The sequence below is a fragment of the Ixodes scapularis genome, unplaced genomic scaffold, assembly GCF_016920785.2.
Source record: "Ixodes scapularis isolate PalLabHiFi unplaced genomic scaffold, ASM1692078v2 PGA_scaffold5__190_contigs__length_132052651, whole genome shotgun sequence".
Classification (NCBI taxonomy): domain Eukaryota; kingdom Metazoa; phylum Arthropoda; class Arachnida; order Ixodida; family Ixodidae; genus Ixodes; species Ixodes scapularis.
The window spans coordinates 77,374,759-77,400,791 of record NW_024609880.1 but is presented as its reverse complement, the minus strand read 5'-3'; the positions used below and the strand labels follow the sequence as shown (position 1 = coordinate 77,400,791).

Genomic DNA, 26,033 nt, shown 5'->3' with positions numbered 1-26,033 from the left:
ATTTTTGTTATTCCGAGATGTTGTTCATGCAGTAAACCTAGAACAACATTCTGCAGGGATTTTGGAACGACAATTCCGTTTGTCCAGATAATACAACTGTCGTCAATGTAGAATTCCAAACGTCGTGTCCAAAATGGCTGCAGTTCGTCAGGCACACTTTTAGGCCATCCACACCATATCATGTTGCGAACAACCCTTAACTGGTCGTCGCGCGCTGTTTCACGCTCGATGTCTTTTGCAGTGAGTGGCAGATCACTGACCGGAGAAAAATAAAAAATATCTTCCGCGTGTTCCTCAGTGTCTGCAAGTGGCAGTCGCGACAAAGCATCAGCGTAACCGATAGACGTTCCGGGTTTGTGTGTTACTTTGTAACGGTAATCGGCCAAAAATGTCAGCCATCGGTGCACTCTTGCCGTGGCAACAGCGCTTCCCTGTCTCTTAGGGTCAAACAATATCGTCAGCGGTTGGTGATCTGTCATCCCGTTAAAAGTTTGCCCGTACAGGTACTTATGAAACTTCTTTATGCCGAACACAATGCTCAGGGCTTCTTTTTCTATCTGGCTGTAATTACGCTCAGATGTTGAAAGTGATCGCGACGCAAATGCTATTGGTTTCTCTTCACCGTTCACAATATGTGCCAAGACAGGCTCAAGGCCATATTCTGACGCGTCACACGTTAGCTGAATATCTTTCGTGACGTCATACAGCTGGAGAACACTTTCATCAGTCAGCATTTCTTTACAAGTTTTAAACGCGTTGTCACACTGACGTGACCAGTGTCATTTTGTCCCCCTGCGCAGCAGATCATGCAGCGGTTCTAGCACTGTAGCTAGACTAGGTAAAAATTTCGCATAGAAATTCACCAAGCCCAAAAAAGCTTTCAGCTCAGTCACGTTAGCCGGCTTTGGCGCGTTGTTTATGGCTTCTACTTCCTCTGCCGTGGGGTGCAACCCATCTTTGTCAATTTCGTGCCCCAAATACTTCACTCTTTGTTGAAATAGCTTGCATTTTTCAGCGTTGACCTTTATGCCGTGCTGACTTAGGCGTATGAGCACTTGCTCAAGTCTGTCATGACACTGTTTACGTGTCTCTCCTGCGATGACAACGTCATCTAAATAGCAGGCGGTTCCCGGCAGACCGTGCAGGACTTGATCCATGACGGCTTGAAAAAGTGCCGGCGCACACGCTACGCCATATGGCAAGCGCTTGAACCTAAATAGGCCCAAATGCGTGTTGACTAGGGGTGTGCGAATACCGAATAGTAGCTTTCGAATCGAATACCGAATCGAATCAAGGAAAAAAAACCGAATATCGAATCGAATATCGAATAGTGATTTTATTCGTAGGAATCTTTCAAAGTGTGCTGCGAATGCGATTATAATATGTGCAGAATATACGCCTGGTGCAGAATATACGTCTTGTACAAAACAAAAGCCAAAATGTAAAAAAGTTCCGGTGAAAAAAAAAAAAGCAGTTGCTGTTGAACGTTGGGCACTAAAGATCCAATTTTATGGTGCAGAGATAATCTATTTACCCTAAACGTCACAAAAAAAGTTACAGCCACGCGTGCCTTTTTTTCTCTTTAAAAACACAACCTAATACCGCAACTTTTTTTATAATATTTGTATATCTCAGAAAAGGGGCATTTTGCGATGGTTGGTCTCCATTTTAAGGAAAAAAATGGCACCTGGGATTTGATTGCACATAAATAAATAGACAGGTGTTAAATCTGAGCAAACAGCAACGAGATAAACTAACTTAAACAATATAAAGTAAAAAAAAAAAAAACGTGGTTAGGTGGCGCAAGTTACCCTCCAACTGCCGCTACGCATCCATTTTTCCGTTTATCTATCCTGTTTTAGAGAGCCTTGATTTAAAAGAGGGAGCAACCGAAACTGAAACCACAGAGACTGCTCCATCGCAGATTGATCGTGAATGCGCATGTGTTGTGTTGTCGCGTGGAAAGAAGGCGAACAAACAGAAGAGCGATGACGCCTGCCCTGCCTGCCCGAACCCGACCGACGCTTTCGCCTTTTCGGCGCCTTCTCGCAGTTCGTAATTCAAACGCGGCTATCGAGCTGTTGGAAATCCTCTCAAATCTAGGCACACTATTTTTCCGTTCCGTTTCTTCCGTGCCAAGCCTAATTCTTTTCACGAGTAAAGTCCCTCGTTTCAAATTGAAGCGCCGAAGTAAAACACATTTGCCGCATTCGCAGAAATCGGCTACTGCACCACTGCACGATCACAGAAAGAAAACCAACGTTACCAGGTCGGCGAAACCAACCGAGTTGTCGTTCTGATTCGGAATCAGAATTTGCGGTTCCAAAAGAACGACGACGAAAACTCGGTTGGTTTCGCCGGCATGGTAACGTTGGTTTTCTTTCTGTGATCGTGCAGTGGTGCAGTAGCCGATTTCTGCGAGTGCGGCAAGTGTGTTTTACATCGGCGCTTCAATTTGAAACGAGGAGTTTTACTCGTGAAAAGAATTAGGCTTGGCGCGGAATTCCGGCTTCCCAACAATTCCTCTCTGGAAGCGGCGCAAGCGGGATGTTTCAGCTGTGATTCAAGGGTAGATTGTGTCATGATCGTGAGTAAATCTTCGTGCTATAAAGTTTGTGGCGTTCAGTACTTTTCTGTTTTCTAACCTGTGCGTTAGATTTTTGTGGAATGGTAGGACCAAGAGCTGTTTCTCGCATGGTCTGTCTAACATCACGGCGCTTACATCGGGAGAAAAAAATGCTTTTTCGTTTGCTCCGCGCCCACCGCGCGTCTTTGGCCGAATATATCGAATATTCGAGTAACCGAATACTAGGAATTCGATTCGCGAATCGAATTATTCGGGAACTTTCTATTCGATTCGAATTCGTATATTTGAGTATTCGCACACCCCTAGTGTTGACAGTAAGCAGTTCTTGTGCTCGCTCGTCTAGTTCGAGCTGTAAATACGCCTTCGAGAGGTCAAGGACCAAAAACACGGTTCCACTACGTAGGGTGGCAAAAATGTCCTCGGGCAGCGGCAAAGGGTACTGGTCAACTTCCATGTAAGGGTTAACAGTGACTCGATAATCACCGCAGATCCTAAGCTCTTTGCTGTTCTTTTTCGGCACGATTACGAGGGGCATAGCCCATTCACTGTGATTTACCCGGTACACGACTCCAGCCTTTTCTAATTTTGCCAATTCCTGCTCGACCTGCTCGCGCAAAGCGTATGGCACTGGACGCGCCTTACAGAACACCGGGCCGGAGTTTTCTTTCATACAAATGCTAGCCTTAAAGGGATACTTCAACGAAATTTTAAATATTCCCGTCGTGTTCAAAAATAGGTTGAATATGATCCACAATATCCGTAAATGACAATCGCACGTTTGTATTTTGATCCTGGTGGCTGTATTTTTCGTTATAAACGGCCCACTCTGGCAAGCGCTCGGAGAAGGCCCAGCTTAGAGCACGTGACATCCACCGCAATCATGACGTAGGTCGTCTGAAGACGAGCAAAGTTACGGCGAGGCTAACGTCGAGAGGACGGCCTAGTCGTTCGAGCCATTGAAGCGGCTGCTTTTGTACGAATTTTGAGTGACGGGTTAATCTTCTATAATCTTCTAGGGGGACAATAGCGACTTCTGCGACATACAAAAGGGATTCTCGGGAAGAGGGGAGTTTCTCCCTCCCTTTTTCTCTCGTCTTGGCCGGAGACGAGACAATCTCCGTCACTAGGTGTCAAGGTTCCTAGACGAGCATTACAAATGGGGCGTTAGCGACATCCACCAGGTGCTCTTTGCTAATCATTTAATTCGTTTTAAAATTTCTTTTCGAGACTTTTTTAACAAGATATTGGTATGTTCCATGTGATACTGCTCTTTTGAACACATATAGACCAAAAAAATGAGCGCCGAAATTTCGTTGTAGTATCCCTTTAAAACCCTTTATCTCTCCGTACCCTGGCTGAAACACGTGGCGATACTTTTCAGTCAACGGTATCGTTTCCTCGGTCAAGGCCTTCACTTGCACGACTTCATGCCATCTGATTTTTATTTTGCTGAGCCAGTCTCGGCCAAATAACGTAGGCATTCTTGCGCCTTCAGTTTCTCTTGCGATAACCAGTGGCAATTGAAAGCATTGATCATGGTATCGAACTTCCACGTCCACAATTCCTTTTATCGCGACAGGCGTGCCATTGTACGTCACGAGTTTGACGTCCGCTTTCCTAAAGCTCGCATGAGGAAAGTGCTTCGTGCACTCTGTTTCGGACATTACCGACACTGCGGCACCCGTATTTAGTTCCATCGGAACTTTTTTACCATTTAACAAGACTGTAATTACAATGGCAGGCGTGCCCAAACTCTGGTTCGTGTGACACAACGAAAGCAATTCGCTGTCACACTCGCTCTCGGCTACGTGTTGCACAACTTTTGTTTTACACATCTTTGCAACATGTCCCTTTTTAGCACACTTATAACAAGCACTGTTCAGAAAAGGACAACTTACAGGTAAGTGTTTTTCTCCACACCGGTGACACGGTTTTTTAGTCCTTTGATCCACAGCTCTCGTTGCTTTTTTTCCGTGCCCCCTTGACTTGGTCGACGCGTTCGTTGTCGCTGTCAGACGCGGAGGTGCCGGTGCTTGTTGCCAGTTGACGTCCGTGGCGTTCGAAGATTGTCCCGTGTTGCTTGACGTCAGCATTTCCTTTGTGTCTTGAGCCGCCGCTTCCATGGCCGTAGCTATGCTGCATGCACGGTCCCAGGTGAGTTCTGTGTCGAGCATTGCGAGAAGACGACAGCGTATGGTGTCGGCGTGCAGACCCGCGGTGAGTCTGTCGCGTAGAGCTTCCTCGAGGAAAGCGCCGAACTCACATGTCGCTGCGAGCTTCTTCAGTTTGACGGCGAAGTCAGTCACGGTCTCGTGAGGCCCTTGGTTTCGTCGATTGAAACGGAAGCGCTCTGCAACCAGTGAACGTCTAGGTGCGTAGTGTTTTTGAAGGATGCTGACAGCTTCCTGGTACGATACCTTGTTCGGCGTCTTCGGCAGAAGCAGGCTCCGGAGGACGGTGTAAGCTTTTTCACCGATAGCCGTCAAGAAGACTTGCAGTTTCTTTTCTTCTGCGACGCCATTGGCTGCGACGAACAGCTCGAAGCGTTCCAGATAAATCTCGAAGTTTCCGCTGTCCGCCTGGAACTCTGGTGGCTTCCCGATAGTTGCGGTCATCTTCCGTTCCTTGGCTTCTTACACCATCCTCGTCGCCAATTGTTACATTTAGGGGCCGGGATGCAAGTCTGGCAAAGCACTTTATTGCGAAGTGCAACACAGGCAGCCTCGGGACCAACAACTACTGGTACATCAAATCGGGGCTCAATATATCCAGATAAGATACACCGGACGCAGGCGCACAGCACTCTGACGTCATACATAAAAGTGCATACATCATGGCATGCTGTTATCATAAACACGCAGATACGACAATCGGCAGGTAAAGGGGTGCCCTGATTTCGCCGCGTATCAGTGAGTTGTAGTGGCCAGGACGCTTTTCTTGTTTACAAGGCATCCGCGGTACGGCGCGGCCGGAGTCTCCTGCCGAATTTCAAAGTAGGCATTCATCACGACCTCTCGCGCCTGACGCCCACACGTGCCTTTGCGAAAGGGCGTTTTGAAGCGACTCGGTAAGGAAAGGCCATTACGGGAACGAAATCACACAGAAAAAACGAGCACTGCAGCCGTGTTGCCAGAGGATGTATGTGTTTTCACCAAACCACATGCATTTACATATATTAATAAAAACAAACTTCAGATATTTAATTTCTTCAGTTGCAAATCATTTTCAGCAGTACACATCTGCAATATTGTGCAATGTTTACGCACAAAATAGTTATTAAAAAAAAATTGCGTCTGTGGACTACTTTGTGGTGTGTAGGAATGCTCTTCTCGAAGTTGCAAATCGTCCCTCAGCCTTTGGCTGCGCTCGGACGGAAGTTGAAACGAAGTATAGCTCAACTCACAAGTCGCGCATTGTACCAAACGATCCAAGAAGACTGAAAGGAAGGACTCCCCTCTTTCCCTGACCCTCGTTAGTGCAACCGGACACAGCCATTCTCCCCCTAGAAGATTAGCCCGTCGCTCAAAACTCGAACAAAAGTTGCTTTCCCCACCCTGTTAAACCCTAAGCTGACAGTGTTGTGGAAGCTACGTGCTCCTTGGGCCAGCCACACGCTCGTCACCCCACGGGTACTTCGAACGGCTCGGTTGTAACGCGCTGACGCTATTGACACCACCACAATGTTGACAACGCCACCAAGGGCAAAGCTCATAACCTCGCTAGCCTTGCTACGTCACGAATGTGGGGAATCTTTTCTTTCTGTTTTTTGTTTGCGCCGGATATCCCATGACGCATCACACTTTCCGTTCGCTTGCTCAAGTGCACCGTTCGGAACGAAAAATATAGCCAGTCGTTCAAAATACAAACGTGCGATTATCGTTTACGGTTATTATCCGTCATGCTTGACTCATTTCCGAACGAAATTTGAATATTTCAATTTTTGTTTCCGTACCTTTTAAGCTTTTCAATTTTTTTTTTCTTCATTTCACTGTTTTTTTTAAGGATGGATGGAGTATAAGGACAGACGATTTGCTAGCTAGTCATTAAAGGGCTTTGAGTCACTCTCATTGTACACCACCATTTTATGTTTAAAAAAAACTGAACCTAGGGAAAAAAAAATTTTTTCTACCTCGTTGGGATAGGCAAGTTTCAAAATAAATGTCTGTCGAAAAAAGAAATTTTATAACCCAATATATATGCCACAAAAATACAGTTGAACCTCGATTTAGCGAAGTCACCGGGACCCCATAATTATTTCGTTAAATCGGGAACTTCGTAAAGTCGAGAAAGACATTCTTCGGGATAGGCTGCGCGGGGAATACGAATTTGTTCGTTAAATCGGGAAACTCGTAAAATCGGGTTTCGTTAAATTGAGGTTCAACTGTACTTTATGGATTTGGGGGCAAAACCAAAACTGTACTCCTGTGGGATGATGATGATAGCATTTGTACACAACTTGTGTGTGCTCCGAGTTTGCTGGACTTCAGAGCGCACACTACAGTATAGACCACTTACAACGTAACCGCTTATAGTGCAGGACCGGGTATAACGCGGCTTTTTTAAACCACCGGTTCGCCTCCCATAGAACTCCATGTAATTACATACCGCTTAAAATGCAGGCACGCGAAGGGAAATACCAGTTATAGTGCGGTTTTCGAAACAGCCCGGCGACCGCGCCGACCGACCGACGCAGAGAGCACGCTTCCCTGTGCGACACTCATGGCGCGAGCCGCAACACACGGCACTCGCGGGGCAAGGAGGGTGCTCGAAGAAGCGGTGAGAAACAAAGAGAGAGAGGCTTCAGTTGCCATAGCGATGGAGGGAAGCACGCACGTGTCGTTCACGTGCGTGCGTCCCTCCGCAACCGCAACGACAGGCCAATCGCAGGTCGAGGAGAAGTGTTCGCGAGCGTTGCATGCCGGTCGCAGGCCGGCTACTTCTATGCGCAAACGTGGCGTCGGTTGCGATTGTCAACGTAGACGGCGTGGTTCCTTCCGCGTAAAAGCGCTATCCTTGACTGAATTTTCGTTGTGTGTCGCTATGATAACCCAGCACGTACTAGAAGGGAAGATCCACCTACTCGTGCGGCGATGTCGTGGCGGCACTCTCAAGACGGCAGAAACGCCCATGTCGTCGTGTTCGTTTACTTTGACTACAGTGGTGACTTCTGCATTTGTGTTTTCGAACATCGCCCGGATTTCTTATTTGGAGCATTTCATGCCTGCGCTAAAGTTGAAGGTATTACTGGCGCATACCGTATAAAGGATGCAAATTTTCACGCGTTTTCATCACCGGAGAAAAGTGATTAGGGTTAGCCATCCTGAACGCTAGCAACGTCCGTCCGCAACCCACGACGCCGTTAAAGGCTGCGCCAGGCAAAAGTCGCTCATTTCTTTCAAAATGTGTGACACACTTGAGAGAGAAGTGTACTAGTCTGGTGAAATAAAGACTTTCCTAAAACTAAGCTTTATTTTTATTCTAATATAAAATAAATTTGATTTACAATGGTAAGCTGTCTCATGGCATGTATTTTGGCCTGAAAAATTGATGTTTTGGTTATAACGCGGTACCGCTTATAGTGTGGATTTTCGTGACTCCCGCGACATACGTTATATGCGGTCTACACTGCAATAGGGTATAAATGCTATCATCATTATCCCACAGGGGTATACCGTAGTTTCGGTTTCGCCTGCATATTGAAAAGATTTATATTGTACATAAATATAGGGCAAAAGAAAAATTTCTTTTAAGGCAAAAGCCTTATATGTTTCATAACACGAAAAGACGGCGTCGGCGTTGTGCTCGAAAGGTGGCCATAAAAATATGTCATCAAGCATGCGCCGTTCAAGATCAAAGCGGACACGCCTCAGAAATAAAACACAAAGGAAAGCACAGCAACGCAGATGCCTCGTCGGGGAAGCCGTGAGGCTGGGAGGGGGGCGGCGCGTCTGCGCAGTGGGGGAGCGTGATGTTACCGCCGGAGTGCCATGTGCAAAAGGAAAATGTGGTGCGCTGCTCGTAGGATTGCTTTCGCATTCCTACATGAGGCGACGTACATCACGCGCTTTCAACTTTTGCCCGCTTCCTTCTTTCCTGTATCCTCTCCACTTTTTACCTTACCCTAAACTTGACTTTCCTTACAACTGAGGAGAGGGGGAGTGTTAAGAGGATAATCTCCCTTGCAGAAAACCAAGGTTGTACGTCAGCCTTTAAGTGTATTTGGCATGTTGTTGCTTTTTGGACAACTATTTACCTTGAGACATGCCTGTCTTAACCAGGTAAAAAAACAAATTTTTTTCCCAGGTTTGCTGTTTCTTAAAGGGGTACTCAAGTGGATTCTGAGATTGTCTATTTATTGTCGTAACTCTATCTACGGGCTCTACAAATCCTAAAAAACCCAAAATCACATTCAAGAGCGGCCGATCTCCCTATTAAAAGTTCAATCAAAAATTGTACCGCACCCCTCTTTTTGCGCTGTGGCACAGGACACCAGGGGACGCCACCAGACGGGAAGGCAGCAGGGGAGGGCACGCGACAGCCAATCACGAGTGACGACTTCCCGGCGGACAGATTTTTCGAAGGTGCGCATATTTGAAAATTTAGTATGCCGGGAAGCCGTCACCTATGATTGGCTGCCGCGTGCCCTCCCCTGCTGCCTTCCCGTCTGGTGGCTCCCCCTGGTGTTCTGCACCATGGAGTAGAAAAGGGGGCGTAGCACGATATTTGATTGGAATTTTAATAGGGAAATTGGCTGCCCTTGATTGTAATTTCGGGCTCCTTAGGAAGCTTAGAGCCTATAGATCGAGTTATGACGGTAATTAGACGATTTCAGAATCCACTTGAGTGCACCTTTAAAAGGATCATTTTTGAGCAGATAGACTTATGGACCAAAAATACAAAGTGGGAAATACATGTTTATGCCTCATTGAGGAAAGCTACTGATAGTCTTTAGTCTATGTGACATGCAGGCATCCTGCCAGCAAAAACAGTCCGTTTTCTGAAAAATAAAGCACTCAACCCAACTTCGGTTGGGTTGTCACCTCACCGAGTCTTTAGTCAATTGTGCAACAATACTGAAAGGTAATGAAGTCATGAAGTTAGTCATTCGAAATGTGCCAAATCTTTTCACATTGTGTTTTTGAAGCGTCAAAGCTTTTGCGAGATCAAAAGTACATATGAGCTCCAAAATTGTTCAAAACAAGTGGACTCCCTGGACCATGAATGCCGTAACAGCTTGCATGCTTACAAGATAAAACTGCTGTTTAGTTTGCTATCGGTGGCATGTAGGATCCCCAATACATTTTCAAGCTGTAGCAGCATACAACTAGCCCCTAAACAAACTGCACATGGCTGTAACTCACGTGTGGGCCGCACAGAAGTAGCGGGGAAGACGGGCGTTACACCCGCGCCGGTGGTTGCGTACGGGTGCATGGATAGGGTGGTCCCCTGAATCGGGTACTGTTCGTAGAGGTATGTCGCGTACGGAGCTGCAGAAAGCTGGGCTGGCCTGCAAAATGTGCCAGTACCAAAACAACTTAGAAAGAGCAACTGCATGACAGATACTGAAAAAGATTTCGTAGAGCACCCTGGCAACAAAGATTGCAATGAAGGAACCAGGGAATAAGAGTGAGGGATGAGTCCTAGCTATATAAAATGAAAAGTGAGAACAGAATCATTCTCGAAATCTCAGGGGAGCTGACTTTTGGCAGTCTATTGATGGCAATCGGGATGTTGGGATTGTAATAAAACTTTAAGACAGCCAAAGAAAAAAAAAGGAATTGCCTGGCTTGGGCATTTTATCGAATGCAGTGAAGGTGCGATAGCACTTGACAAGTAGCACTTGCCATCGAAATGATATGCAGTGTGACACGAAGAGGAGGAATTGTGAATGTACAGTAGTTCCCCGTTATAACGAAGTCAAATGGCACGGCAAAAGATTCTACAAAAGCGGTAACCATAGCACCGAAAGTAAAAAAAATAACAAAAACCAAGGGGCAACAGTCATGAAGGTGGACGGGAACATTGCGGAACACACTTACCATATAATTAATCGAACCTTAGTTATGGACAACTTGCGGCAGCTTTACTGAGGGGTAAAAAAATAATTAAGTAGAGTTTGCCGATAATTTTATCCGGCCGTCAGTTCTCCTCAAACTGCTTCAGACATCGCAAGAGCACTGTCACCCCCGCTGCGCTCCACTTTCGACGGCCGAAGCAGCCGTCAAATGTTTCGCATCTCTGCAGTCGTCCGTGTTTCCTGAGGTGCCTTTCCGATGCCGCTTCGTGTTTACCTTGGCTGCACACAAAGTCTACAATCGCAGCATCCGTGGCAGGAGCCACAACGGGAATGTGCGCATCGACAAGCGCGAACGAATTAAAGTTATCCTCGGTGGTTTCACCAATGTGTTCGCAGCACGCACTCCTGTAGATTGTTGCATCACTGGAAATCGTGCGCTGACTCGGCAAGCATGCACGCACGCATGAGAAAATTTAATAGGCATGCTCTTCTTGCATGAGGAACTCTTCGCGAACCCATCCAACATGCCTTGCTTGTTCTGCAAGATGGTCGACAGTGCTGAACGGTTGATTTCAGAATGTTAAATTCCTTAGCGATTTCGAACTTAAGTCGGCCACTTTTTTTAACCTCGCAGATGAAAGTGACCTTTCGTAAACACTCTCGTACGACACACATTTACGCCGCACGTTTACGCCGCCCATTTAAGCCACGCGCGGCGCGGGGCTCCCGACAGGATGATCTTCTCCGGCCTCCTTTGCTTCCTTGACCCAGGCAACTTGGGTAGGGTCGGAATGCAGACGCTGCTCCCGGACTGCTTGACTCTCAGCACCTCAACATCGGAAGCAGCACTCTGCCCTCCATCACCCATCGCTCCGTTTTCTTTTTTGCCGTTTTCCCAGTTTTCCATTGCCTCAGTGGAGGAGGGGGAGGGAACGCTAGGGTCTCAGTCTGCTTTCATATAGGCTTGCATGCTTTTGGCACTTCGGCCTTCGTAACAAACGTGGTCAGCCGCCGATACACTGAGAATAATCCAATTCAAAATGCATGCATTTTGGTCGGGACCATGTTCAACTTCGATGGGACCGACAACTTGAAAAAAGAAATTTCGTTATAATGAGGAACTACTGTGTACAAAAACTTCTCTTTTTCATCCTTGCACGCCCCCCTTAAGGGCACTGCATCATTTTCTCTAAAAAGAAATGCTGCCACAAATATAGTCCGATGGTGAAATGCCTCCACACCTACTATATTATTCTATAAATCTGCAGTTCATACTCAACTGCGCTGTGGGGAGGAAGAGGGGAGGGGGAGGAAGCAGTTTGGTACCTTGAAGGCCTAATGGGCAAAACAGAGGCATTAGATTGAAACGGTTCGAAACAGGTCGACACAAACCCAGGACGCTTTCAGAGTCAATCGGCCTTACGAAAAGTATCAAGGTAAGCTTTTTCCTATGCTTTCTGGCTGCCTTTCGCATAATACCAGTAAAAATTGGCCACTATTCCCATACTTTCCGGCTGATTTCACAGCATTGAAGCCTGACAACCTCGATCTTCTTAGAGACAAGAATTAAGTGAACGGGGTCCAATCGCTCGTGCCCTCACCTGTCGGTCCGGCTTTCCGAGATCACAACCGTGGCGGGTAGGGAGGCAGCAGTCGACGACACCGCTGCAGACGACGACATGGCCGCCGCCAGGCTCCGGCTCGTTGGCTGGCCGACAAAGAGGTTGCCGGCTGAGGTCGGCTCGGACGACGAGCTCTCAAGACTTGGACCATGGACCATGGGTGCCTGGCTGAACACCTTGGCTGCATGGCGGAAAAAGGGCGTCCCCCCTCAGGGTTTCAATGCGCTCGTGCACTAAATCTGGCCGAAGGTTGCACGACCATATTTTTACAATGGTACGGCAGCTATTCCAAGGCAGAAATATTGACAGACCTTCCATGCTATTTTATGTCTGTAATGGCTTTATACCTAAATACTCATAATGCTGGTTCGATATAATGACTACACTACGAGTGCTTATGTCGGTTTGAGAATGCAAGTTATCGGGATGCCAGTGCTTCGTGCAAACTGTAGCAACCAATTCAAGGAGTAGTTTCGCACGCAATTCAAGGAGTAGTTTCGCACGAAGCACAGATGTCACGGTGACTTGCGGTCATCCCATAACGTAACGCAAGAAAATGTAGCCAAATGCTACTGTGCAAAAGGGGCCTTCAGCTTCCAGAAACTCTTAAGCACTGATCTGGCGGTAAACGAGTCTCACCGGCCGGCACAGAGACGGAGGGTGGCTGGATGGACACTGTCGTCGTGATGGGACGGGACGCCGCAGCTGCCACCTGGATGCTCGTGGTTTGCAGCGACGTCGTCGTGACGTTTGAGGTCATGTGAGACCCTGGAACCCAATCGACGTTGGCACCCAAGTTTAGACCTTTCGGCAGAATGCACCCCTCCCTGTAGGCAACAGGGGCTAGGCATCGACATCATTACAATCATTTTGAACCCAAAGGAGAAAAATTGCAGTTTAGGCAGTTTCCAGCACTGTCACAGTTGATGTAGTCAACAATATCAGATAAGCTCAGCTGGAGAACTTCGTACAGACGCTGTACGAAGGAAGGCGTCCAATGCCATGTCAGACTTCTTGTAGCGACAGCGCTGCACATTAGGTTATTCTTGCCTGCTAGCAGGCTTCCTCAATTAGTACCATAAATTAGCAGCCCTGCACCTTTAAAGAGAGTGAAACATGCATATAGTATTTCTCGTCTAAAAACTAGGGACAGCCTGATGCAACTAATGTAAACATAATGCATTTACAGGGACACAGTTTTTTTGCCAGAGAGGCAGGTGACTATTTAAAATGCCTTCGATAGATAAACTAACGAGGAAAAAAAACTTTTAAGTATTTGACTACAAACTACAGTTTGAAATAATTTTAAAGCTATTTGACGACATCTAAAGCATGATGGAGGGTGCTCAATGATAACGATGAAGGCGATAATAACTTTAAATGCGGAGCCTGCACCCTCTTGCAAGCAACACCATAAAGGGATACCTTTTATACTTCATTTCAGCTCAAGTCTGGACGAAGCCGACGCTACGATGTAATGAGACCAATCAAGAAGTGTCAAAAGTGCAGGTCACTGATTGGTTCAGCGATGATAGAACACGTACAGAAACATGACAAACACCATGATTGTGCACTTTTGACGCTGTCCAATTGGTGCCATCAGTACCTAGCTTCGACTGCATCAGAAGATAAGGCGAAACTAAGCGTAGATTGCAAGACTGCAGTGCCGGATTTTCTATGTCACTTGCAGCAGGCCAACACTGGGCACGAGGGCTGTGTCGGCATTAGGCCGGGACTTCAATTGGTGAGAACACGAGTTCTAGACGTATGCTGACGCAGTAGTCCAATCTGTGGCCCGTGCTGGCAGCTGATGTAGAGATTCCAGAGCTACGATCTTGCCACCTAGGAGGTGTTGCACGACTTGCGCAACCGAGCGGACGTAGTAACGAAGGCCTCGGCTACACCGAGGAATGGAGAACGAGGGCTCACCCAATCGTCCCTGCCCCAGGACGAGGGCGGCCGGCACGTGCGAAGAGGTCGTGGGGGCGGGCGGCGAGGGAGAGACCCCCTTTCCCGGCATCACCGTGTAGATGGGGTGCAGGCCCCCGGGGCTGCCAGAAAGGGGGGGCGCCGTCGTCCCGGGGCCCTTCACCAGGCCGTGCGGCAGGGGCGACGGCTGCGTCACGGGCACCACCTGCGGCAACGACTTGTCTCGATTTCGGACACCGGGAGTAGGGAATGACGACGCGAATTGTGGGCGCGTCGAAATCTAACATTTCGGTTACGGGTATGATTACCGTTTCATGTTGATATCAGTTTCATTTCTGTGTTTTACGGTTTTCATTTTTACCGTTTCTCCAATAATTTGTTTTATTAAAATTCTAGACAGCTGTTTTATAATAAACGGTTTCAAGTGCCGTATTTACTCTCATAATGAACACACTTTTTTTTTCAAAAAAATTGGCCCATATTTAGGCTTCATTCCGACCCATATTTGGTTGACCCATATTTGGGTTCATTACGCGGGAAAACATTTGTGCATTTACACACTTAGCGCAAATGTCATTTTAGGTGCCAATATGACATCGCAGGGTTCTGTGGCACGTCTCCAGTGACGGAGGCGCGCCCACGCCTGGTTGTAGGCGCGTTACAGTAATCATGCTCTATAAATTGCAAATCTTTTTTTGGACACTTTTGGCGTGCCTTTGGCCAAAAAAAAAAAGCGCCCTACGAAGCCCACTCAGCATGGAGAGCAATGCGACCGTTCTTAGGCTTAACCACATTCACTCAATGTCCGAAAGCAAACCACAGAAGACTGAGTCTATTGTTGACATCAAATCCGATAGACGAAGAATGTTTGGGGCTGAGGAATTCCTCGACCCAAGCTTCGACAAGCGTGCGCGCCGCTCGCTTTCAACTATGTACTTGCGGCCGCTCGCAGCAATTACGAGAATGGCTTGGCTTGGCTTGGCTTGACCGCTTGGTGGCAAAAGAAAATTGACATGGTGGCTAGCTAAATTAAAGGGATACTTCAACGAAATTTGAAATATTCCCGTCGTGTTCAAAAATAGGTTGAATATGATCCACAATATCCGTACATGACAATCGCACGTTTGTATTTTGAGCCTGGGTGGCTGTATTTTTCGTTATAAACGGCCCACTCTGGCAAGCGCTCGGAGAAGGCCCAGCTTAGAGCACGTGACATCCAACGCAATCGTGACGTAGGTCGTCTCAAGATGAGCAAAGCTACGGCGAGGCTGACGTCGAGAGGATGGCCTAGCCGTTCCAGCCACCGAAGCGGCTGCTTTTGTACGAATTTTGAGTGACGGGTTAATCTTCTGTAACCTTGTAGGGGGACAATAGCGACTTCTGCGACACACAAAAGGTATTCTCGGGAAGAGGGAAGTTCCTCCTGCCCCTCTTCTCTCATCGTGGCCAAAGGCGAGACAACCTCCGTCACTAGCTGTCAAGGTTCCTAGACGGGCATTACAAGCGAGGCGTTAGCGACATCCACCAGGTGCTCTTTGCTAATCGTTTAATTCATTTTAAAAATCCTTTTCGTGACTTTTTTAACAAGATATTGGTATGTTCGATGTGATGCTGCTCCTTTGAACACATATAGACCAAAAAATGAGCGCCGAAATTTCGTTGTAGTATCCCTTTAAAGGCAATTCGAGACTCGCGGATTGAAAAATTAGAAGTGTGTTCATTATGCGAGGGGAAAAGCAAGTCCAATTATTGATATCTGTTGTGGTGGGCAGAGGTCGGCATATTAGGTCGCCCTCACTCACCCTCACCCTCACAGCCACACTCACCTAAGTCCCTCACTCACCCTCACAGCTACACTCACCTTCAGCACCTCACTCACCCTCACCCTCACAGTCACACTCACCTTCAGCCCTTCACTCACTCTCACTGAACCTCACGGCCCTCACGCACTCACCGCCCTCACGCCCCTCACTCACTCATGGCCCTCACGCCCCTCACGGCCCTGACCGCCCTCACACACTCATAGCCCTCACGCCACTCACCGCCCTCACGCCCCTCACCGCCCTTGCGGCCCTCATGCCCCTCACGCCAGCTTCAGATGGGGCAATTTCGCCCAGAAACTTTACGTCGCAACACCAGCAACACGGGCCGCCCGCGATCACACGCAGCAACCAATTGCTGCAATTTGCCATCGTCATCATAAAATTTTATTTTTCTTGCACTATTTAGAAACAATTATGCGTTATAAACGTGTTTTTATGCATTTAAACCTTGTTAAGAATACTAATGCACCTTTCTGAAACAGTTTATTTCCAAGAAATGATTGATTTCAAACCAGAACCAAGTCTTTCGGTTTCATCATCACCGGCACGAGGTATCCCGTGAAAATTTTGCGTCCCTGATTGGATGCAGCCGCTTCAAACATATTCGAATCGCTCCGAGTTGCTTGCTTATTTCGAGCCGGACCCGATCTCAGCAATTCGTGTCGATCTAGGGAAAGCTAGAGAACAACCCGCCATTAACACCAAAATTGCTGAGATAGATGCTCGATCTGAAGGGGGCCTCACGCACTCATGGCCCTCACACCACCTCATGCACTCACCGCCCTCACGCCTCTCATGCCACTCACTGCCCTCACGCACTCATGGCCCTCACACCCCTCATGCACTCACCGCCCTCACGCACTCATGGCCCTCATACCCCTTACCGCCCTCACGGCCCTCACTCACCCTCACTCACCCTCACACTCATGAATTTTCCTGGTTCAGAAACTCACTCCCCCTCACCTCACCCGTGAAATGAGGGTGAGTGAGGGTGAGTGAGAGCCCTCATGAGTCAGGTTTGCCGAGGTATGGTGGTGGGTGCGTTTACTATGCGAGTATGTTTATTATGCGAATAAATAGGGGTAGTCCCAGATATCCAACAACGGGACATTCAGAATAACAAAAAATCAAAAACATTTTAGTTCTAATTGGTCAAAAGTTGCACACATTTCTAGCTCCAACACTTGTTCACTACATCTATTTGCATTATACAGTTTGATACTCAAGCATACATGTTATCCCCGCTACACGGAAACATCGCGTTCAATATAATAAAAATAAACATTGCTACCTTGTTGTTCGGCAGAAATTGTGAAGAAACCTCAGAAAGTTCCCACTGGGTGCTGGAAGAACCATTCAAACCCTCTAGTCGCTATACCGTAAAGTTCCGAAAAAACACCCACCCAAAATAGAGATAAATGGTGAAAAACATGGGGTGGGCTATCTTTGGCGATGCCACGACAAAGCTTTGTCAAAAATTAATGATAAACACCGGGGCACCTGCTACACACCACGTGACACAGGAACTGCTACTCCAGATCGCGGACACCGCAAATTCTCATTTCACGATGCAACAAACAGGAATCCGCTACAAACTCCTACGGGAAAAGATACTGCAGGTTGCGGGTGCAGCAGATTAGTGTTTTACTGTGTGAAAAGCCCGCAGAAACCCGCCGAGAACTCGCATCTCACGGGAACGAATACCGCAAATCGCAGACGCAACAGATTCAAGTTTTATGGTGCAACAAACACGCGGGAATGTGCTACAAACTTGCCTGTCATGGGAAACGATATTGCACATGCAGATCGCAGACAACAACGCAAGAATCCGCTACAAACTTGTATGTCACGGGATATACACGCGGGACTAACTCGCGCGTTATGGGAATCGATATTGCAGGTGCAGGTCGCGGACAAAAACTCGAAAACTCTGAGCAGGGACTCTCGAAACTCGAGAGTCCCTGCTCAGAATGAAAAACATTGCATAAAACAAGAGATAAAATAGGTTCATGGTTAAAAAAATGCTAAACCGAAGGAAAAAAAAAATTTTTTTTTTCTACCTTGTTAAGACAGGCAAATACCAAAATAAATGTACCGTAATAAAAAAAAAATTGGTCACAATACAAATTTTTTTGATTTGCAGGCAAAACCGAATTTGTACTCTGTGAGATGATGATGATAGTGCTTGCACTCGACGAGTGTGCGCTCCAAGTTCGCAAGACCTCAGGGAGCACACTAGTTGGGTACAAACGCTATCATCAACATCCCATAAAGGTACAATTTCGGTTTCACCCACAAATCGAAAAATTCTTATTGTAACAAAAATATTGGGTCAAAAAAAAATTTTTTTTCAACAACCATTTGTTTTTAGTTATGCCTGTCCTAGCCAAGTAGAAAAAAACAATTTTTTTTTTTCCCTAGGATCAGTTTTTTTTTTTTTTTTTTTTTTTTAAAGGAGTAGAGCGGTGAAGTGTACCGCGTGTTCGTGAAGTGGTACATCGTGAAAAGCGCTGCCACAAGGACGCATTTCACTTGGAACTACTCTGCTATGACTCCAACCAAAATCGGAACTCGATCCGCTGCGCGGCCGTTTTCGCCACCCCGCGCTTTTCCGAGCGTACCACCCTTTGAAGGTTGACGTAGAGCCCGATCCCTGCGACACGGGGGTTCTCTCGTTTTCTTTTCCTCAAACTTGGATGGCAGCAAAGAAAACGAGACAAAAGAAACCATAGTCGCCAACAGGTCGAATACAACAGGGGGGTCTTTCGGCCGCCCCGCCTCTGACGCAATCTTCCGACCTTCGTCTAGGCTTAGGCATTTCCTGAGCCTCAAACGCGCATGCGCAGCCGAGGCGCAGTGGGGCAGCGAGCACACGCCGGGGAGCCGGGCATTGGAAAGTGACACCCCGCCATTCTTTTCCTCTCGGCGACTAGAAAGGCTCGTCTGCACACTCGCATTCACTTACGACCGAGCTCTCGCAATCTCTTACGACGAGAGAACACGCTGTGCTGACACACTGGCGTCGTCTACGAGGCGACCTGGAACTACATTTTGCTGGAGCGAAGGTCTTGCGGTATATGAAAGATCAAACGTACATGCCATCTACGATAGATAGTAATTTCTGACATTGTCAAAAAATTTTTCTAAAAAAAGAATGCCGCACAAAAACGAAAAAAAGAAAATATACGGAAATGACAAATGTACCACGGCTACCTAATAGATGGCGCCAGTCTGCTCAAAGAGGAGGAGGTCGGCGAGGGAGGAGGAGAGGTGGAGGCAAGAGCGAAAAGCGTGGAGCGCGACGTCGGAGGCTTTTCATCCCGCTTTTCGTGCGCCGCGGGGCGCTGCTCCTCACCTGCGGTGCCGACTGGGCCACAACCGTGGGAGCCAAGGTCACCAGAGACATGGTCGCGAGGTTGCTTCGAACAGGTGCGGCAGGCTGTACCACCTGGCAAGCAGGGACAGACGGCGTTCCTTGTAGGGACTCGCCAACTTTCGTTCGAAGTCGTGCCCCGTTCGAGGTCGCTCAAACTGTCTACATGTACGCGCATACCCTTTTGGCACCCCCCCCCCCAAGTTCTTCTTTGTGCCAACCCTGCCCAACCGTGGCTTTCAGCTCTCTCACGGTACGTATATAGAGTATTCCGAAAACCTCCTGACAACTTGTGAGTGCACGGGCATTCTATGCTCAAGGTGTATCCAAAGGGAGGGTTTGACCCGTGCTCACTTCCATGTTTGTCCAATCTCCAGCAATTTCCCACTACAGTCTAAACTGGTCATAACAGACCTTGACAGAGACCATAATTTCAGTCTGTTGTAAAAGGAGTATGCTGTATGCAGATACGAAATTGAACCAATGGTACAGATAGGAAAACTAACTAAACTTCAGAAAGTAGTATGTTATACCCAAATGTCTCTTGTAACGAGTTTATACTGTACTACCAGCTGAGCAAGCAAGAAGCGCAACTTTATTGTGTGCCACGAACCGATTACATTCTTCTCCCCATGAACGAGCCCTTATGGTCACAGAAATACTCACGCAACATAATTGTTGCTTTGAGTTCATTTTTGGCAAAATCTAAATATACATTCTGGAACCCGACTATGTTTCTATTTAATAATTATAAAAAGGCTAGCAAAACTTTCTACGAGGACTGACACACTAAAATACTAACTTTTCTCCCCAGGACCATTCATGATTGGGACATGCTGCCCGATTAATCGGTATGGCTTCCCACTGTTCGCTCATTTTTTAACCAAATCATGTTGCTCTTCCGAGTATAACTGTTTATCTCGTTTTAACTTGTTATTCACTGTTCTTATCGCATAACTTTGTACATCCCCTCTTACCGTGATACCCACTGGCTGACGAGGATGCCAGGCAATTAAGTATAGATGTATGTGCTAAAATAAGCAGCATTCCCGCGCAGCAGCGCTGACAGCCTTCCCAAACTGAATGCCTCAAAGAGGAATCAAATGCCTTGGCAGACTGATCGATACCTGCTGATGAGCCGACAGGACGGTGGGCCCACAACTTGTTGTCAGCGGTGATGTGGCGGAAGTGACTACGGGCGAGTGAGTGGTGATCCCGGCAGAGAGCCCGGGCATCGTGGTGTACTGGACGGTGGCAGGCGAGGCTCCACACTTGAACCCTTTGTCTGTCACCTGAGGACAGCATCGCTGGTCTCAGAGAGGTCCCACGTCTGATTGCAGACCACTCGATACTGAACTACGCGACTACTCAACGGTAACTCCACAGCGGTGTTAAGAGGGCAGCAATGTATGTTTGCATTTGTCTGATATATTAAACTCAAATTAAATAAAACTGACAGAGGACTCCGACAGAGGAACTGTAGACCAATTCAGGCCACGGCACCTTCGCAGTTATCAGTAGCAATAGTAAGGTTGTGAGTGTCCCCGTTCTAGGATGACACTTCAGGAGCACTTAAAGACATTACATTTAATCTATCACAAATGATTACCCAACCTACCAGATGAACCCATAGAACAAGTCATGTTCAAGATCTGTGTCTCACCACTGACATATTTGTAAAGTATATGACATATCACCCACCTATTAGTGACCATGACGTCATTCATTTCAGAATTGAATTGGAGGCTGAGCAGAGACACCATATTTTAAAATGATTAAAGACTATAATGAAGCTAATTACCTATTTCACCATTAACAATGAGCCTGAAATATTTATTTTTAGTTTTCGGTGTGGATATGAAGGCAGAACGATCAATAAAAACTGGATTCTCTTCAGAAATAAACTCTCGCACCTTGCTGACACTCACATTGCAACAAATAGAATAGCATGTGATAAATCAAATCCCTGGTGTACAAAACTGCCTCACCGACTTAACAGAAGAAAGAGAAGACTGTTTGGCCGTGCTAAACAGATGACCAATGATCTCGCCTGGGAACAGTACAATACGATTGCTAATACGTATAAAAATTCCATTAGAGAGGAAAAGTCAAAATTTTTTAACATTGACTTACCTAGTAAACATTCTTCGCAATAAACCTAAAAGTTCTGGAAGGTAATTAATCCCAAAACTTCGAAGCCTGTACAACTAATGAGTGATGAATCAGTTGTCGTTATCAAACAAACAAAGTGCCAACAGTCTTAACAATTATTTTACCTCAGTCTTTACGACGGATGACCAGAGTACCATGCCTCACCTTAACACCTTGCATCACCCTCCCATGGCTGCCATTGAAATAATAAGCTCAATAGAAAGGTTACAGCACTCTTCCAGTTTTGGGGACGACAAGATTAACTCTAAATTACTGAAAAACACCAAATCACACTCAGTCAGTTTTTTGCTAATTATATCCAGCAATCGTTCTGTTCTGGTGAACTACCTACAGACTGGAAAATTGGCACATTATACACAAATCAGGCGAATGAACTTCACCATAAAACTATCGTCCTATCTCTCTATCTCTAACCAGTGTCCCATGCATGCTTCTTGAGCATATAATACGGTATATTCAAATGTCACGAAGCATCTCGAAAATAACCATATCCTTTTTTCAAACCAGCATGGGTTCAGACAATAATATTCTTGCGAAACACAACTAGTTCAACTTGTTCATGAAATACAAAGCAACATCGATAATAACGTACAGACTCATACCATATTCATCGATTTTTTTAAAGAATTCAATAAATTATCCCATTGTTTACTCATGTTCAAACTAAACCAACTCCCTATTCATCCATCCAAGACATCATGGATCAGACAATTTTTATCCAATCGTACTCAACATACTGTAATTACAAACTACTCGTCATCTCTTTCTCCCGTAGCGTCCGGACTCCCCCGGGGCAATGTTCTTAAACTCCTGCTTTTTTTTTTTAATATTTGTTAATGATTTTTCTGGTGGTGGTGGTGGTGGTGGTGGTGTTTGCCTGACGTAAGCAACACCACCACCACCACCACCACCACCCTCCCTGATCTCCCTGATCAAATAACATCCTGTATTCAACTCTTTGCTGAAAACCGAGTAAACCTGGATGATAACATAACCTTACAAACCGACCTTAACCTGATAGCCGACTGGTGTAAAAAATGGAAAATGACAATGAACTCCTCTAAAACGCAACTCGTTTCCTTCCCATGTGCTCATAATCCTCTCCCTTTTACTTGCACAATGTGCAGTCAGGTAACTACCAAGAGTCCACCTTGCAAGTATCATAGCATTCATTTATCCGACGACCTCTCATGGAGCACGCATATAACGCACATCCTGTGTAACGCTAACCACTCTTTTGGCTATCTTCGATGGAATCTAAAACTTGCACCATCATCGGTAAAAACAACCAGTCTACACTACACTCGCAGGATCACAAATTGAATATGAGTCATCCATCTGGTCCCCTTGGCAATATTTATTGGTAACAAACATAGAGGCACTTCGAAATTGTGCAGATTCATATTTTTGGATTACTCACGAGACACCGGCATTACCTCATTAAGAATGAAATCTAACTTTGATCTGCTCTCATCTAGAAGAACATTGTCACACCTGTTCCTTTTTCGCAAGATTTACTATCATAACTATGATATCAGAACTCCAATGTTATTCAAACCCACTCACATATTTCTTTGCATTGGTAATGTCTGTAAAGCCTATTCAATTTTCGCTTCATCAGTCTCGTTTATAACTCCACCTTGCCATTAACGATAACAGACTGGAATAACCTGTTTAACAGTATCATGACTCAGACAGATCATAACACATTCATATCCCAACTAACCACCCATTTGCAGTTGCAAAAATGGCAAACTCGATTTGTGTTTGTAGAAATGTTCTAATTGTGTACTTTTTTCTCTTTTTAATTACCATGAAGTTCCAAAAGAATGCATACCCAAAATGAAGAGATAAATGGTGAAAAACATGGGGTGGGCTATCTTTGGGGATGCCACAGAAAAACTTAATCAAAAATTAATGATAAACACCGGGGCACCCGCTACAAACCCCGTGACACAGGAAGCGATGCTCCAGATCGCGGACACCGCAAATTCGCATTTTAAGATGCGATAAACACACGGGAATTCGCTACGATCTCCTGTGTCACAGGAAAGGACACCACAGGTTGCGGTCGCAGCAGATTCGCATTTTACCGTGCGAAGGACCTGCGGAAACCCGCCAAGAACTCGCATCTCACGGAAATGAATACTGTAAGTTGAGGACGTAGCAGATTCAAGTTTTATAGTGCTATAAATATGCGGGAACCCGCCAAAAACTTGCCTATCATGAAAACTGATATTGCGCACACAGATCGTGGGCAAAACCGCGGAAATGCGCTATGAACTCGCGTATCGGACAAACACACGTGCAGATTGCGGACAAAAACACAGGAACCCGCTACGAGCTCGCTTATCAGACGTACCGGTACAGCAGATCGCACGACGGATGCAATTCCCATCGGACATTGCATGACGTCAGACGGGAATCGGGGGGTGGGCAATGTTTCAGAATTTTTTATGTTACAGATATTTAGCCAGAAAAACGGGATGGGTGATCTCTCGGGGGCAGCCGTTCTCTCGGAACCTCACGGTAGCTGTTCTTTCCCTGAGGGTGTTTGTATTTTTATTTTTTCTGTTTTTTGCTTTATATAACAATTTTTCCTAGCCTGTACCCCCACCTTGTGTAATTCCCGTAAGGGCTTTCATGGTTTTAATAAATGACGAATGAATGATGATGACACTTAACTTAAAGGGGCGGTGCAACGATATTCAATTGGAATGTTTTTCACTTTACACGACCTTACTGGCACTAGTGGGACTCAAGGATACTCGCACGCAACGCCACTGACCAAGAAACTCCCTTGTTGCGCTGTAATTTCGAGGACAAAACCGAGTGTTTTCATTCAATCTCTCCTTCGCAAAACCTGATGACGTAGCTGGGCGGTAGCAATACCGCCCAGTGACGATATTTGAATGCGGCTCATAGATTGGACCAGAGCATGGCGTGGACACTCGATTTGGGCTCGTGATAATCGATAGCTCGAGAAGCATTCGGGTAGTGTTCTGTGTCCAATCGCTGCAATGACGACAACAGCCGAACCATAACAATGTCTGAAACTCAGCGCGTGTCCTGTGCTTTGCCAACCCCAGCGCGTGGCTATAATCAACATTGGCGGCATATAATCGGCTCAAGATCACGTGGCCGCTTGTTCTGGCTACGAGTTGAGGGGGTGAACGCTGCTCGTTTTTCTTTAAATTTTTTCTGGGACTACTATTGCGTGGGGTGAAATACGAACGGGTGTTTCATAGGTCATTAACGTCAGGGATCCGTTCTAAGCGCCATTTGAGCGAAATACAAAAATCGTTGCATCACCCCTTTAAGGGTATCGACTCATCCCTTTTGTCTCCATTTCTTTTTCATTGAACATGAAATGCATATACAGTGGACTCCCATTAAACGAAACTCGGTTAAACGAAAAATATGCATAAACGAAACTATGTAGGCACCTCTGGTTGGTCTCTTATGTAAATACATAAGAGACCAAAAGTGATAAAAATGTTCGGCTAACCGGAACACTTTTTTTTCTTACTTCGGTTAAATGAAAATAAACTGAACGAAAACTATAAACGTTTAAAATAGCCGGGGCAGTCTTGCAACTATGAAGAAGAGCAATAGCCAAGCCACCATAGTCTAGCCAAGCCAATCAAACGGTAGCACATGTTCCCGCGTAAACGATGTCGTCATATCTAATCGCGCTAGTCGTAGATCCGCAATGGAAACCACCAAGAAACGACAGCACAACGCACTTTCGCTCGCAACGAAAGTCATGATAATTCAAGAACTTGATCGCAATTAACTTACAAAGACTGAAATTGACCAGAAATTTGGGATCCCCAAGTCCACACTGTCGAGGATATTGAAGAACAAAGGAAAGATTGAAGACGCCATCGAGCATGGGAGCTTCACGAAGGATCGTATGCGGATGCGGACGACGGCGTACAGTAAAATTGAGGATGTGCTTCTACTCTGGTTCAAGTGTGCACGCAGTGCCAATTTGCCGATCAACGGACCCCTCTTGGAGGAGAAGACCCGAAAGATTTTCTCTCAAATGGGGATCGAGAACTTCAGGGTAAGTGAGGGTTGGCCGAGTTGTTTCAAAAAGCGGCATGGTCTTGTCTTTAAGACTGTTTCGGAGAAAGTGCAGCAGTCGATAGAGATGTCTGTAGCCGCTGGCCTGCTGAGGCTGACACCCTTTTCAGTCAGGTTATCCAATCCACTTCTTTCACTCGAGAGGACTATGAAACGCTGGATGCAAACATTGCAACATGTCGTGAGGAAAGACTTGAACTGATTGTTGAGTTCAGGATGAAGACCAGTCAAGTGATGACGACATGGGGTGCGATCCTGATCCCATTTCAGTGCCGGACTGCGCAGTGAGAAATGCCGTCAAAGTGTTACAGTGCTACTTTGAACATCACAGCTCCAGAGTTTCTGCCCAGCCTCAGCAATGCACTTCTACTTTGTGAAGAAGTGCTTGAACAATGGCAAACAAACTGTCATTAACTCTTTT

General features: G+C 46.3%; 1 protein-coding gene across 1 annotated transcript in view; it reads right to left on the bottom strand.

Moving 5' to 3' along the window:
* The window catches only part of LOC8042659 (histone deacetylase complex subunit SAP130), a 70,355-nt gene that overhangs the window by 34,220 nt on the left and 10,102 nt on the right, over nt 1-26,033 (bottom strand). Inside the window, exons 8-13 of the mRNA XM_029989426.3 lie at nt 20,479-20,643; nt 19,334-19,426; nt 14,156-14,360; nt 12,866-12,994; nt 12,206-12,407; nt 9,949-10,094 (exon numbers count right to left, since the gene is read on the bottom strand). Of these exons, the coding sequence (XP_029845286.3) occupies nt 9,949-10,094; nt 12,206-12,407; nt 12,866-12,994; nt 14,156-14,360; nt 19,334-19,426; nt 20,479-20,643 (940 nt within the window). The remainder of the gene's footprint in view (nt 1-9,948; nt 10,095-12,205; nt 12,408-12,865; nt 12,995-14,155; nt 14,361-19,333; nt 19,427-20,478; nt 20,644-26,033) is intronic.